At 45.2% G+C, this 15,811-nt stretch overlaps 1 protein-coding gene across 1 annotated transcript in view; it reads left to right on the top strand.

Moving 5' to 3' along the window:
- The window catches only part of T265_11753 (hypothetical protein), a gene marked incomplete at both ends in the record, with an annotated part of 36,278 nt that overhangs the window by 19,600 nt on the left and 867 nt on the right, over nt 1–15,811 (top strand). The window contains 3 exons of the mRNA XM_009178498.1: nt 622–1,191; nt 7,684–7,825; nt 15,457–15,682. Of these exons, the coding sequence (XP_009176762.1) occupies nt 622–1,191; nt 7,684–7,825; nt 15,457–15,682 (938 nt within the window). The remainder of the gene's footprint in view (nt 1–621; nt 1,192–7,683; nt 7,826–15,456; nt 15,683–15,811) is intronic.

Here is a 15,811-nt window from a genome sequence, read left to right as displayed (position 1 = left end):
CTCTCCATGAACGCTTTCAGGTCCATTAAAGTTCATTTTGTCCGCTGCCCTCCGGATGTGGCACGGGTTTTATCAATTTTGTGTGTTCCTTACAGCTCCAGAACCGGTGAACTTTGAATTTCGACTTCCTGTCTTAATGTCGTTGGCAGGGTGCACCGCAGGGACAAACCTAGTGTTCTACCACTGCGTTTGGGACCATATGTGCATCTGTGTTAGCGAACGGGGAAGCTACATATCACTCAATGGAAGAGTTAACGAGAACAAACAATTTCTTGTTATCCCTAGGGGTAAAGGTTGAGCTTCGTCAATTTAAGCCATTTCTTTCGAGTACATATCATTTGGATGAGTTTGCAGTCCCCACATTGAAGGGTTTTGAGAGAGCCGCGAAACTCACAGTCAAAACAGAAATTCTGGAGGTCTTGTCAGCGGTAATCCGGCAGCATTTTCATGTTTTCTAAAGCCGGCATATTTCGCTTCAGCATTTCATAGTGCTTAGCGCCCGGTGTACTTTTGACGGCGATGCTACAAATCTCACGATGTAGTTTATGGCAAACTGAAATAACAGAAGCTCATCCGTGATCTCAAGAGGTTTCCAAAGATCCCCTGATATTTTCTTCTCAGACTAACACAGGCTACAGTTTGAATGGATGGCTTTCCAGTTCCACTTCTGATCTCCATATAGGTTATAACTTCGTGGTCGATAAAATAATGAGACGAACGCTGGAGGGTCTCCAAAACCCTGGTGTTCGAATAGCCTGTGAAGAAAATCTTGTCGATCTGGAATATGCAGACGACATCGTTCTCATGTTCGAAGAGGAGGAGAAGGCGCAAGTATTCTTGGATGAACTGACCAAAGTCATCCCGTCCTTTGGTATGCACTTTGCACCCACAAAGTGTAAGGTCATGCTCGTGGACGTGCAGTCACTGAACACGCCACTTACAATCCAGGGAGAGACACTGGAATTTGTGGAGCGTTTTACGTATCTTGGAAGTTGTATTAGTTGTGATTGTAGTGTGACAGATGAGGTGAATGCACAAATCTGCAAGGCTCGGGCCGCGTTTGCTAACTCGAGACACCTATGGCGTCAGAGAAGTGTATCCATGCATCTCAAGGGACGTATCAAGCTACAGTGTGGTCCGTCTTGTTGTACGGCTGTGAGACTTGGCCTGTTTGAACTGAGACGTCTCCAGGTGTTCGACAATCGTTGTCTCAGAACCATAGCTCGCGTGGGNGAGACCACGAAACGCTTGGGTGCTGTCGGTGCTACTCGCCTTCCAGAATGGGGACCGCGTGATCCTCACTGTGCCTGGTTGGAGACACTACAAGATATGGCTGCCAACCGATGTCAGTGTTGTCAGTTTCTATCCAGATTGCTTGAGTGAATGTCTGGAGGTGCAGGCACCTCGGAATGATTGTGTTAAGCTAGCACTGTTCACCTTTACTCTTTTCTTTACAATATGACTCAAATAAATCATGGTTGTACGGCAGTGAAGCATCGGTGTTGAACACTGATGTCATGCTGTCGGTGATGATAATGAATTGGGCCGTCCCCTTTTGGGTCGTCCTATCTCCCTCCAGACTGACTAGTGCCACCAGTTTGATAACACATGAAGGACTGTCGGCATGCTTACAGACGGCTGATCTACGTAAGAGTAGTGTCTTCTTGATTTGTGTTCGCTCATATGCCAATACGTCCGAGTCTTCCTCTACCAACATGCACTTTTTTGAAACCATAAAAACCACCAGTGACCTGTTTGATATGCGTATTAAATATTCCTTCCTCAAGGTCACAAGGGTCAACTTCGTACACGGTACTACGATACACTTCTTCACATTGGACATAGTTCACTTATTAAACAATGAACAGGGTTATCAACAATGTTTTCTCTATCTCTTTTGTGAAAATGCTTCTCTTCAGGTTTTGGACGGAATATACTATTCCAGAAGCATAAAAAAGGAGAATACCTAAAGGATAGACCCCAAAGTTCGACCTATAAGGGATTCACAGAATCGCTTCACTAGATTCTTTGTTCTTCTCGGGTGTTATCCTCGTAGTCTTGTTTGTAGAAAGTATCGGATCGCGAAATAAATGAGCTCGTTCAGGACTCGATTATTATACTGTTTTTATCAGACAGTCCCTGTTGATGTCATCATCAGCAGCGCTTTTTTTCACGTTTAGTCAGTAAGTGAGGTACAAGTATCTGACTTGAATTTGGTAATTTTGTAAGCCTAAATTTTCAGTATTTTCTCGAGGTGCAGGATGACTTAGTAAAATGATAGATGACCCGAAATGCAAAATTCTGAGATATTCTGAGGTTGTATTCTGTCTCAGTGTTGGTGTCCAATTTGAATTCTATCAAAGCAGACGTTACGTGTGTGTGTGTAGTGTGAATCACTTGCCATTGGCATGACAGAAATGAAACCAGCGAAGTTTTTCCTGTGCAGGCAACTGAAGTTGCAGCTCATCTAGCCGCTAATTTTGATCCAGGATGTAAATTGCAGTCCTCTTTTTGGGGGTCAGTATCCCCAAAAACGGCTTATTTCTCGAATTATTGTCGAATTATTTTTCAAAAATTTTGGATTTTTAAATTTCGCGCCTTCTCCGCCATGTTGCTCCTCATTCTGGTCTTCTCCCTCCGCGCTAGGAGTGGTTGGGCTCGCGTCATAGCTGGGGATTCGTGCGCTCGTTCTCAGGTCGCGTATAACCGTTGATCGTACCCGAATCTGATAATTATCACATCTTCTGTGAATATTCACGACAATTTTCTTCTCTAAACTAGCTCAAGTCTCAAACAGATTCGTTCTGATTCGATAGTTCCCATGTCCACCACAAGAAAGACCATACAGTTCGCTTCCCATTCTTGGATCCGACCATAATTCTAAAACCCAGTTATACCCTAGTGTGAGATTCACATCCGTCATTTCAGCAAGACACATTTTCGGGTACAATAAGCCTCATGAATTGGAGGACGAAAGACTTGACTTTCCAGTGTTTATGGACCCTATCTTGGGTAAATCCAGAGGCGCCAGTGTAACTACACTGAACCTATTCCTTCCAGGAGCTTAGGCCTATCGGATAAGTATGTAGCGGACTAGGACCTTATCAGCGTGTTCGGATAAATTAACAATCAAAATAACCAATACAAATTCACAAAATCACAATAGGAAAGGAATGAGTAGTCAAATGGGGACTCACGAATGTGTAGATCCAATAGTCCACTACACCGATCCAAATGCAGTAACTGGCTGTGAAAGGAAATATTCACTTGTCGGGATTTCCCAAAGATGGTTCCGCGTGCGTGATATATTCCACAGTAGGAAAATTATTCACGGCTAAAAAATGTCACAGGGATTTATTGTGACGTTCAACAGTTGACACAAACACAGAGATTTAGTCCCACTGGTTCAGCAGTCAACAAACAGTTCAACGGAGCGTAAATACGCTCGTTCAGCAAGAAGTCAGCAGGTCGCGCCGGAAAATTGTGTATTCGTAACATTAAAGCAAACGTCATGATACAATGTGAACGATAGTTACAAAGTATGGTTTAAGTTCAGGAAGAATGGTGAATGTGACAACGGAATGCAGACACTACACGTATACGGATAATGTGAAAGCTACACCATTGGTTATTATCTCACTGTATAACATTATTTCAGAGTCTGGGAACATATTCACGAGGAAAACAAAACGAATTATTGTGTATTCCTACTGACTTTCGTCTGTATGTGACTTCAATTGATACAGATTGGGGGAGAAAGAAATCAGTAAACTCTGGTTGGAAAATCCTACGTCTGTTATTTCAACTACTTACGTGGCATCACTGAAATCTACTGTTCCTCCTTAACATGAAGACTTCTTGGGAAAGGATTTGGCTAGTTAGAGCTTCATTCTTCAATATTTTGTCAACTAGTATCCCTTTTGCATCGACCAGATGGTGTCAACAAATTAGCTGTGCGTGTTGTGATTTGGGTTCAAAAGGTTCTCATTCCAATGCATCTGAAGCACTCTTTCGCTTCAATCCTCTGCCATTCGAGTTTCTTCCGTATGACATTCGGCACCGCGTAATTGCTCGTGCATACCTGACTTCTGAAGGAGGTTGCAGCGCTTGGTGATGTGAAGCAAAGTTGGGATATCTTAAATCTACGATATATATCACAAGGTGGGAATTTGAAGGTCTGTGTCTGTCCGTTTCCTCGGTCTCCATTATGTCCGACAAACCATTTTCATGCTGTATGTTTATCAGGAAGGTCAGATTCCTGAAAGCAATCACTGAATGCCCGAAATCCACTGAGACTCTCAGCTCCGCTAGATGTTAACCAGACAGACAACGCCTCGTCAATATGCACCACTTCACAGACTTGCATCAAACCCAGACAGAGCGAGTCAGCGTTGAGCAAGGTCAAACAACGCCCCCGCAGTATGCAGCACGTCGCAGCCTCGTACAAAGACCAAACTCTTTGCGCCAGCATTGGACCAAGTTCAGACGGTGTCCCTCCAATAAATAGTTTGAGACCGCTGTACTTTCGCACCCGCACACACTCCCGCTCTGTTGTGTTCCCTCCTGTGAGTCTTTTTTTCGGCATTGGGCACTGGAGCGAGTCAACAGCAGATACCACAGATTGGCGAATCAGCGGATATAGCAATGTTAGGAACGATTCATGAATACCACGAAGGTGTCTACGATGTTTGGCCCAATCGTGAATACACGCTTAAGCCTGTGTGTATTTCTCCCCCCATTTACTGCACCGCCTGACACACGGTATGTTGAACGACCCACTGCTACTCATCCTGCCGCGATGGCACGTACGTTTGTACTGCTCAGTGTTCCCATCAGTGCTTCTTTAAGCTCATCGTGAAGCTCGATCAAAAGAATAGAATGCACAACTCCATATGTCGTTATCCGAGCGTTCTCCTCACGATATCCTGAATGTTTATTGCATGTTCCGTCCACGGGGGATCGTGGAAGAGACGATGATTCCGAGCTAGTTATTCAGACCGCAAATCGTTTGTTCTAAAAAGAGCATGACGACACGCATAAAATTAACCAATCATTCTCAAAATAAAATACCGAAACGATTCACTCGTTTGCGATAACCTCAAGCCGAATAAATAACGCACAGCGTTCATTTGGAGCGCTAATCATGACCGGGAGTATTACGAAATGGCGGACGTTATGACATATCCCGTAATCATTTGTCACTGATTAAGTACATACGCACTGACAAAGTACACTCACGTACTAGGTAGGTCCACTTGAATCCGCTGACCATAGCAATTCAATCTGCACGTGAGTGCCATTCGCAAATACTGCATACACTATCTGGCCTCACACCTCACCACAGTACAAGTACAGCTGGAGCTATCAAGATAATAATCTCAGAAGCCAGTGTTATAGGTAAAATTCTTGGACCGTGGGTTGTGGATAGTTTGACTGACATTCATCCACTGGAAACGTCTACCTTATAATGACAGTCGTTATATTTATTGCCCGCTGCGTTGTCGGCTTGGAACTGGGGTCAATATATGCACACTTCGAGCAGTAGACGAACAGCACTAAAGCAATTGCTTACTAAAGTATGAGTCTTACTGGTGGGGATCAGTGCGTGAGTTTAGGGTGACTGATCGTTGGGTTGGGTCGAAGAGAATACAAAGGACTGGCAATGGCGTCATAACAAATCACCAAAAAAGAGAGGGCACGGAAAAATGATTGAAGAACTAAATGAACATAATCGTCACCTGTAGGACTGATGAGCACCGCTCAGTCCACCTTCATCAGCAAACATGCGAGTTTTAGGTATCTTATCACATAACCAATGATGCCGCTTAGTGATGTTAAGGAGTTCGTCCAGAGAGATTACACTGAGGTAAAACGTACTGTCCAGATTTCTAAACCAGTCCCAATGAAATCGGATCTTGGTGCCAGAGTAACAAGATGCAAGTGCCCGGAAACTTCGATGGAAATCACTTTGATATGGACCTGTCCACTGTGTGCTATATCGTCCGATGCACCAACGGCATCAAAAAGGTTCCATTGCAACTAGATGCCTATGACAAGGGTCTGTGCATTACTGGACCAACCCGAGACAGGTTCCGATAAACAAAAGGAATAAGTTGCCCATGGAATAACCACAAATGAACGATGTTCACTGATCAGGTCATGCCCAAAATGCTGGTATCTTACAGTACGCAGTCATACACACACATACCGGTCATGATGCGATTTCTTGATGGCTCAATGGCCGTTGTGTAACGCATATCCAGCTAATCAAAGGTTGTTTGTCCCTCTTATTTTGATCAGTGATTGATCGGAATCACAGCTGTGAGGTGAAATACACGTGGGTTTGAAAATCCCACGTAACTAGACAAACGCCTATTCTATGTCATTCAGATATCATAGACCCTATCTCAGGTTATCTTTATCACTTTGGTGAAATTTCAGTGGCATTGGTGCCGCTTTTCTCTGTTCCTTTACTCATGAAACAACGTCAGGGTAAGCAACCGGGTAGAAGTTGTGTTGCGGTCACATGTCTACAGTGCGTATGTGTATGCTGTACGACGGGCCATATTTGTTCCCCGTCGTTCATTCAAGTCATCCTGCTAGTTGCAATTTTGTGCGGAACTGCTGTTTAGCGAATATACACTCATCTGCAAACTAATTTGGTTCTTTCGAGAGACTCACCTGGAACCCAGCTGAATCTCTAGTTTACGGTGTTCTCAGGCAACTGAATGTGCTGCACCAGGTCGCCTCATGTTTCTGTCGCTACGATATTCGAGATATCGCGATACATGATATCTTTGTAATTTACTACTCATAAGGTTGTTGAAAAGCCGTCGACAGCCTACGACCAGTTTCGCCCCTTTTGGGGGCTCATCAGGTAGGCGCAGTCCCTGGGTTTCCGTCAACCATATGTTCTACTTGAAACCAAATTGCACGAAATTAGCGAATATGCACTCATCTGCAAACTAATTTGGTTCTTTCGAGAGACTTACCTGGAACCCAGCTGAATCTCTCGTTTATGATGTTGGGCTGACTGTCCTCATATTCAGTAATCGCTCCATCTTGTCACAAGTTGAAAAAAGATTTGTTCACACAGAGCAAGCTGACAAAACTCGGTGAAACTCCGAATGCTTGTGTATCGGTGCCTGCACGGATCCTTCCATTCCGACTATGTCTGATGCACCTTTTTTGAAGACGAAGGATAAGTTAACGAGAACATATCGACCCGAGTGGCGCCAATCCGCTGGACAGATGGAAAACCGTGCAAGATACTATGAAGAATCACTCCCGACTTCCCAGAGAATCGACGTCAGCACATCTTCACAGGCTGTGTCAGGTAAATTGAAGGCTGAGATATAGCAACGCTGACAGAAACACCTTTGGGTGGAAAAAGTACAAAAAAACGGGGAATTCGTAGCATCATTTCTGAGAGGGCGCTAAATCTACTGGACAAACTAATTTGGTTCTTTCGAGAGACTCACCTGGAACCCAGCTGAATCTCTCGTTTATGACGTTGGGCTGACTGTCCTCATATTCAGTAATCGCTCCATCTTGTCACAAGTTGAAAAAAGATTTGTTCACACAGAGCAAGCTGACAAAACTCGGTGAAACTCCGAATGCTTGTGTATCGGTGCCTGCATCGGATCCTTCATTCCGACTATGTCTGATGCACCTTTTTTGAAGACGAAGGATAAGTTAACGAGAACATATCGACCCGAGTGGCGCCAATCCGCTGGACAGATGGAAAACCGTGCAAGATACTATGAAGAATCACTCCCGGCTTCCCAGAGAATCGACGTCAGCACATCTTCACAGGCTGTGTCAGGTAAATTGAAGGCTGAGATATAGCAACGCTGACAGAAACACCTTTGGGTGGAAAAAGTACAAAAAAACGGGGAATTCGTAGCATCATTTCTGAGAGGGCGCTAAATCTACTGGAAACTTTGCAACTACAGACATTCAAGGTATCCAGACGTGGTTACTTTCTTGGATTGAGAGATATACTGCAATCGGACTTGTGATTCTCAACAATGGGTGTGATGAAAGGTAGATGGTACCAATAAAAACAGAGGACAGATGGTTCCTCTCCCTGAATGGTCTCCCCAACAAGGGAGTTTGGCGAGGTCCAACAGTCATGTTGTTGCACTCTCCTTCGCTCACGGAATGGCTGTTTGCTCTGCCACTTGACTTAACACTCAACTTAACATTTGATCTGATATCACCTCTAACCTCATGCACGAGATTAGCTAGAAGTTAGAGTACTTAACATTTGATCTGATATCACCTCTAAACTCATGCACGAGATCCGCTAGAAGTTAGAGCCCGTGTGTATCGGTGCCTGGTGTAAATTACATAGGACTATCGTCCTAATTTCTCTTTCTAATTTTACTGCCCTTGGGTTCTATGGGCATAGGGTAGGTTCCATTAGGTCAGAAGGCACTAGCCGAGTTACCTGTCGTTCGGAACAAGGACATCCATTGCTGAGTGCAACTCCAGAAATGAGGTCAAACAATGATTCATGTGTATTTTGGCCGCGTGAGTGAAATCCTGCTACAAAAGCAGAATCTGTGTACTGATACAGTATTCGCAGTATCACAATAGATCCTTAGGATTCTGACAGCAGTTGTTCCGGGGTGAGTGTGCAAAATTGGAAAACTGATTTTTTCTTTAGACATGTAGTGGTAACCTAGAAGTAGTGCTTACAATGGCCAAAAACCCTTGCGGTCTCGTACGAAATGTGGAAGCTCGGACTATCCGAATAATGACGTCGCATCCGCGCCCAACTGTTAGGTACCTGACAATGCTAGGAGAAGCTGTTAGGCCGTACCAATGATATCCGATCGCTTGGCGGATTATGGCGACCAAGTATTGGTTTTCCAACTGATGTCAGTAAACAGCAAACTGTCACTGAAACAAATACATGAGCTTCCAGTGCTGTCTGTTCATACAGGACCAGGGAAATATAATCTGATTGAAGGATCCCAGTACATTTAGTATGAAACGGTAACGCCACCTGAGATAGCTCGCTAAATTTCAACATTTTACGATATGGTTTACTGTGATCCGTACGTTGCTACCTAACGTTCCGGAGTTCAGNGCGTAGCAAAGGTTTCACATAAACCAGGAACCTAGCCTGGATCCACTACCTAAAATAGTAACACTGACAAGCGATTCTACAGGACTGTATTCGACTAACCGGAGTTAAGGAACATAATTGGAGTGTGTAACTAAACTAGAGGCAACTTTATTGACGACTGAGTGTACATAGGGTCCAGCAAGGCCCTCCGCTAACCGATCAACTAACTCAAAATTTTCGACCTGCTTCCGACTGTTGGTCTGGTGAGATCTGACAGGCTGACACAAGACTTTGGCCACAGCTTTCACTCATGCTGGTTCAAAAGATAAACAGAAAACGATTACTCCTCAATCAGGAAAACCAAAGGGGAGCTTGCGTAGCTACGCAAGCCGGATGAAACACGAGTGATACAAAAACGTGTCGCAACCTGGGACTTCATGAGTATCGAGGAAATGACGCGTGTGTTCTGCCGAACCGATCAAACCGCTCACACGCTATGAGAAGCCACTGGAAGATTCACAGAATTTTCGAAAGTGTGGTGACAATCGGTAGATTTATTGCTGGGCAACGTTTCGCTTTTGACCCAAGCTTCGTCAGGACAAGTGACTAGGTTCCGAGGTTGGTCGAGATTTAAGGCAGAAGGAGAACCAGTCAGCTAAGTCAAGCTAAATCTGTCGGCCGAGGGATATTTGTGTGTTGGGGTGGGTGAACAAGTGTTGGGTCGATGGGGAAACCTACATGTGTTTGGGTCCAGTCTAGGGTTTAGTTCTTCTGGTTCGATTCATTTGATGGTCCCTCTTGAACGTCGTCTGAACCTTCTGTCTGTCTGTGTGGGTGAGCTAGTGCTAAAATAGTTGTGTAGGAGGGATACTGTGACCTTTGGTCGGGTTGGGATTTCCACCCCCAACCGCAGTTTTTGCTAATGATTCTACGTGGTGTGATAACCACACAGTCACGTGTCAACTCGGCTTACAGAAGTTGTTCAAAAGGAGCCACAAGATGAATTGACCTCTTCTTTAACCCAGAGAACATTATTCGTGACGTTTAGCAGCTAATAACATCATGACGTGCATTGGCCGACTGGTCACCCACACAGATGATCCGTCAGCCCCGAGATGGCCCGTTTCCGGACGTTGTAACAAGCTCGGACCATTATTACTAGTGGACAACATATGTAAGACTGACGCCATGACAGATTGCCTTCGAAAAGTGTGACTCTTCGAGTTGTTTGTTTGTATACATCGTTCACCTCTAACCTGTGGGTCTATTTAGCAAAGCGAAGAAGAATCTAGAGATCCTGCAGAAGTGAGCCGTGTTCATCCACTTTTTCCGCACCATTGGTTGACCATTCAGTACACCGAGTTGCCTTAAACTAGTTTGTAATCTGTATTCACTGGGAGTATAAATCCACCTAGTATCACCTCTCTAAGCTATCCTTTCACAAGAGCAATGAGGTCACTCATGAGATCAGCGCGACAACCGGAAGCGTGTTGAGCCCACTTCCATGTTTGGGCGTGCATGAAGCGGTAAGGCTTATTGCGGAATATTTTTATGAAAGTCAGCCTCGTCCATTATTGGCGACGAACGTAAGGGCACAGATTGTTACTCTCCCCTCTTAAATGGTGCCCTTCATATCGAACATTCGCTCAGCCGAAGAAACTGGACTGTTGATGGTGATACATGAGAACCGGTGATTTTAAAAAGCGGTGAGGTTGCACACGGTAGGCTCAGCGGACGGTCCCATTTCCAAAAAACCGGCGAATCTGCGGTTTCGTAGCCTTTGCGACCTCCCGAAATTTTGAAAAATCTTACTCAAAACAGCCTACTAACACGTTGCTAGTAGCCTGCCAAAAGAAGGGATGATAACCAGGTGATACCGGGGCAGACGCAAAACCGCAAGAGCTTCAGCTCCTACACACAGTTTCAGGCTATTTGCTTGATCGGCCGATTCTTACTGAGTCGACCGGTTCTCATTTACTTACAGTAACACAGGTAACAATACAAAAACCCAAAATCAGTGTTACATCAATGGTAACGCTAGACTGACCGCGACCTCTACGTTCACCTGACCTCCAATTGTGATCAGGTGAGGGATACATTGGTGTATGGATATGATCGTTCACTAAGGCTAAAAAACACTTCAGTCCTTGAAGGAATGGCACTTTGTATACATTCGCACAATGAGCACACAGTACAGGGTTAGTCTAGAAGTTCCAGCAGAAACTGTCCAACAAAGAAGCGAAACAAATCAACTGCTACGGTGGAGCAAAGAAGGAGCATAAAAACAAGTCACCGTTATTACTTTCAGCTTATGTCCAAATTTTCACAGATCATGTAACTGCCGCAGCTCCGTCTAGAGCAATGTGGGAACTATTGTTCAAGTTAGCTTGTCTAGAGTCAAGTCGTATGTTCCGATAAGTACAGCAAATCGAATAATGGTGAATACGCCAATTATTCTGGGACAACTGCCGGATCAGGCCAAGCGAATCAGCAGAGGACTACATGAAATGTCCACCCAATCATTCTGCACATCGACTAACTCCTGATCTAGCCCTCGTTTTCGGACTTACAGATACGATATTAAATGTCAGAGGGTAGGTGGACAGATGGTCGTTTGCAGAGAAACCATGATGGTGATGAAGACCATGACTTGAAAGATGATGCGGATGCTGTTGTTCGACAAAATAAACAAACAAGATTCAGTGGCAGCTCTGAATCCCACTAAATAAGCTCGAGCTCTGAAATGCTGTCTTATAGGTGACCCTAGGTGTAATAGTGGTATTTCCCTAGGCTTGATTCTCGCCCTGAACTTCAGAAGCTAACCTTCTCGTCGAAAACAACCACTAAATGTGCATAGCGTATACTAACGCCCCAAACCCAGGTCGTGTATAAAGTGTACGCCACGGCACCATTACGGAAATTACGACTCCTACTGGATGAGACATTGACAAACGGGATTCGGCGAATACTGGGTCTTGATTGGCTGTTGGGCCCAGAATTTTGACCAATCAGAGCTCGCTTTGATGCCGGACTGGCAAGTGGTCCGAAATTTCGACCATTATTGCGCGGGAAGGCTTCTCGGCCGTAGCAGGGCCTAACTACGAGCGGTAAATCAGTATGGGGTTCCACCTTACACAGGCTGTCCTGATTTAAAAACAGCACCAATTGCAACATTTCAAGGCCATAAATTCTGGAGTTATCGTGACGTCATACTTAGTTGCCAGCTTACAGCAATTCAGAGATAACCGTACATTCCTGCAGCTATTGGTAGTGTTCAGCTTTACTTACCAGCAAGGAGGACTGAGTCCCAGGGGAGTATTAATCTGGATACGTCTGAAGCGGCTATCAAAGTCACTTAACACTAATCTTGACAAAAAGTGTTTTCCAGTCCTGGTTAGATGGGACCAGCAACAGTCGTCTATGACTCATCCCTTTTAAAACACATCATGATAAAGTGGCAGGAAATGTGTTAAGTACAGTTCCAAATCTACTCAGTCTGGTCACAATCCATCTGATATTCTCGTATGGTGGTATCTTTCGTTGTTCGAGTACCCAGAGTGAGTAACCGCGTGCCATTCTTTGACAGGTTCGAATTACCTGCTTCATAAAGGAAGTACATATCGCTATATGCGAACAAATAGCCCATCTCAGAGAACAAACGAGCAACCAATTTGCGTTTTATTCGATACTGTTGGATAGCCTGGGTACGCGTCCCAATCGGCTGCATCGCTGCTTCAAGGTACACGATACAGTAATCCACCTGGATTGTTCTTTAGGATGCTCGGATCATCTCCACAAATGCGTTTTTGTTGGCGAAATGTGTAGGCAGCTTCCTCGCTGACTGATTCCCCGATGAGACCAGCTGATATGGAACTCCGGTGACAAGAGATTGCTGCATCTTTCTGCTTTCGTGATCCACCTCCGGGATCTTCAGTGCCACATGGACCTTCAGTCACTCACCCTTGACAGCAGCACCAGATGAGAGCACTGGTGCTAGCGAGCCGTAGAACCACGACACTTTTAACAAAACCCCAAAATGAAAAAAAAACGAGACAGGGAGCATCTGAGGCCAAAACATCCGGAAACTCATGCCTCCAACACTCAGTCATGAAACCCAGATAGAAGCTGACAATATGAACGTCACTCGCATCCGTCGGCCGCTCTATGATTGGCTGCTTCCAATCAGGTACAGTGTCACGTGGACCCAATCGTACCAAGCTTACAGCACCGACTTTCCGTGATATCTTCCGTTCCCATCGACCACATCACATTCTGTCCATCTCTATGATTCTGCCACTCTGGAGAGGCACACATAACTCTCATGGACAGACGGTAAATGAGTATGCGTAGCACACGGCCCAGCCATTTTAGTTTGCAGTGTTGAACGCACACCTCGAATAAAGTACCTACCACTTTGCCGGAGATCAATTTGCTGAAGCCCTCATTGCGAGCCGCTCACTCTAGCCATGGTTTTGAACCATTCTTTGAATATATGAATTTACTGGTGTTAATTAGGGTTGCTAAAATCGATGACTACCAGCTTCCTCCATTAAGTCGTGTTAAAGAAGTAGGACAAACAACCCCAACACTATCACCAACGATTCTTCTGCAGACTTCATTGCATCGAGATGTTCATAACTCGAATTATGTTAGCTGCCTTCAGTGAGCTCTCCGGGTTGCTCAGACACTGCTGGGCTGGAGTCGTTCCCCGGAGATGGATTGGTAGACTTGTAGAAATACTGAAAAGAAGGGAGAGATGGCTCAAGTGGTCATATCACGAATTTACTGACCGGAAGGTCCGTGGTTCGAACCCGACCTCTGCAACTCGACTTTCCCTGTCTAAGCTTGGGCAACCTGGCAGTATCCAAGCCCTCGTGCTTACTTCGGGTAGTATAGCAGTTAGGCACCGAAAGGGTGCTACAGCTGAACGGTTATTTATCACTACTAGAAATACCGAAAGGAAAAAAGTACCAGAAAGACGGGCACGCACCACAGCACAGACGGAGATTTTCAGGTCCCAAAATGAGCAATTTTGAGCTCTGACAGCATGCCCGCCTTGGGACCACGGTCGATTTGGACTGAACGGTCTCCGGGTCAACCGATGCAGAAGCTACTAACCTGATACCACGTGAAAATAGGATGAGCATGTGGCTGTAGAAGCAGCTATCCGTATTATACGCTGTGAGCTTCAATTCCATGTAAAGAAAGTGTGCTTCCACAAGATCAGTCTGCGAGCAACGGTATTCACATCACCTGACAACTTCGACGGAGCCCGTTAGCCGCACAATGCTCTTAGCTGCAAAACCTTTGCGAGTGGGATAAAACTTCTTACGCTAAGATATTGCATTTCGTCGCGTATGTGCTCAAACCAAAAATCATTCTAATCTACATTCATATTTTTGCAGCTCACCGAATTTCATTGACCACTGAAGTAATCATACCTCTGGCGAAATACTTTCCTAGCATCGCCGATACCCCGGGATGCCTAGATGAGACTGAACTCGTACTCTGAACTCAGTTGCCTGTCTCTTTTTGTCCAAACGGACACGTCGTAGCTGTCGAAGATTCAATTCCACTGTGCGAATACAGAGCGCCCAACTTCGACAGTTATCTTTTCTCACATTCATCTTGACGCCTGTCAGGGAACGTGGTGACTATACAAACAAACCTGTTGCAATGACGACTGGCCTTAACCGCGACTGAACAAGACAATACAAAGATGACTGTTCACTGGAATCGAGGGGACGAGCACAGCTTTGGTGCTAGTGACCATTCCCATCAACATGCATATCGCTTCACGAGCACGAACACCACCAAAAATGGTTTGAGCTTTGCGAAGTTTAGTTCACGGCCACCACGACGCACTTCGTGTGCGCGTTTCGGGAGTAAAATATAGACATGTGAGGTTCGTTAGCCTATCTAGCAAACAATAAAGGCATTGACAGCAACTACGCAATAGATTTAGTACTGTTTAGTCCTGCTTTGCCTGAGTTCATTTGGTAGATTGGATGGGAATAGCAAGCGCAGTGAGACAACGCGGCGAAAACGGAAAGCTCCGGAGGCGGATGTTACGTCAACGCAGCAACTTTTAGTCCGAACGGAAACCAGCACACTCACTCCGTGTAGTCTGGTAAGAACAGGCGTGAAATGACGAGCCATCAGAAAAATTGACCGGTTTTGAAGACAGTCGCAGGTAACCCTAGTATAATCTGTGACGAGTACTGAGATTTCCGGACGTGGGAGAGCTCTTCAAAAGCTTCCGCACACAAAGCGGTGTCCGTCAGGGATGCCCACTCTCTCCATTCCTTTTTAACTTCGTGATCGATGAAATAATGAGACGAACGATGGAGGGTCTCCAAAAAACCCTGGTGTTCAAATAGCCTGTGAAGAAAGCCTCGTCGATCCGGAATATGCAGACGGGATCGTCCTCATGTTCGAAGAGGAGGAAAAGGCGCAAGTATTCTTGGATGAACTGACCAAAGTCATCCCGTCCTTTGGTATGCACTCTGCACCCACAAAGTGTAAGGTCATGCTTGTGGACGTGCAGTCACTGAACACGCCACTTACAATCCAGGGAGAGGCACTGGAAGTTGTGGAGCGTTTTATGTATCTTGGAAGTTGTATTAGTTCTGACTGTAGTGTGACAGATGAGGTGAATGCACGAATCTGCAAGGCTCGGGCCGCGTTTGCTAACTTGAGACACCTATGGCGTCAGAATGGTTTATCCCTGAATCT

This window comes from Opisthorchis viverrini (assembly GCF_000715545.1).
Source record: "Opisthorchis viverrini unplaced genomic scaffold opera_v5_569, whole genome shotgun sequence".
Taxonomy (NCBI): domain Eukaryota; kingdom Metazoa; phylum Platyhelminthes; class Trematoda; order Opisthorchiida; family Opisthorchiidae; genus Opisthorchis; species Opisthorchis viverrini.
Note: the sequence above shows the minus strand (reverse complement) of the source record. Positions and strands in the feature narration are given on the sequence as shown.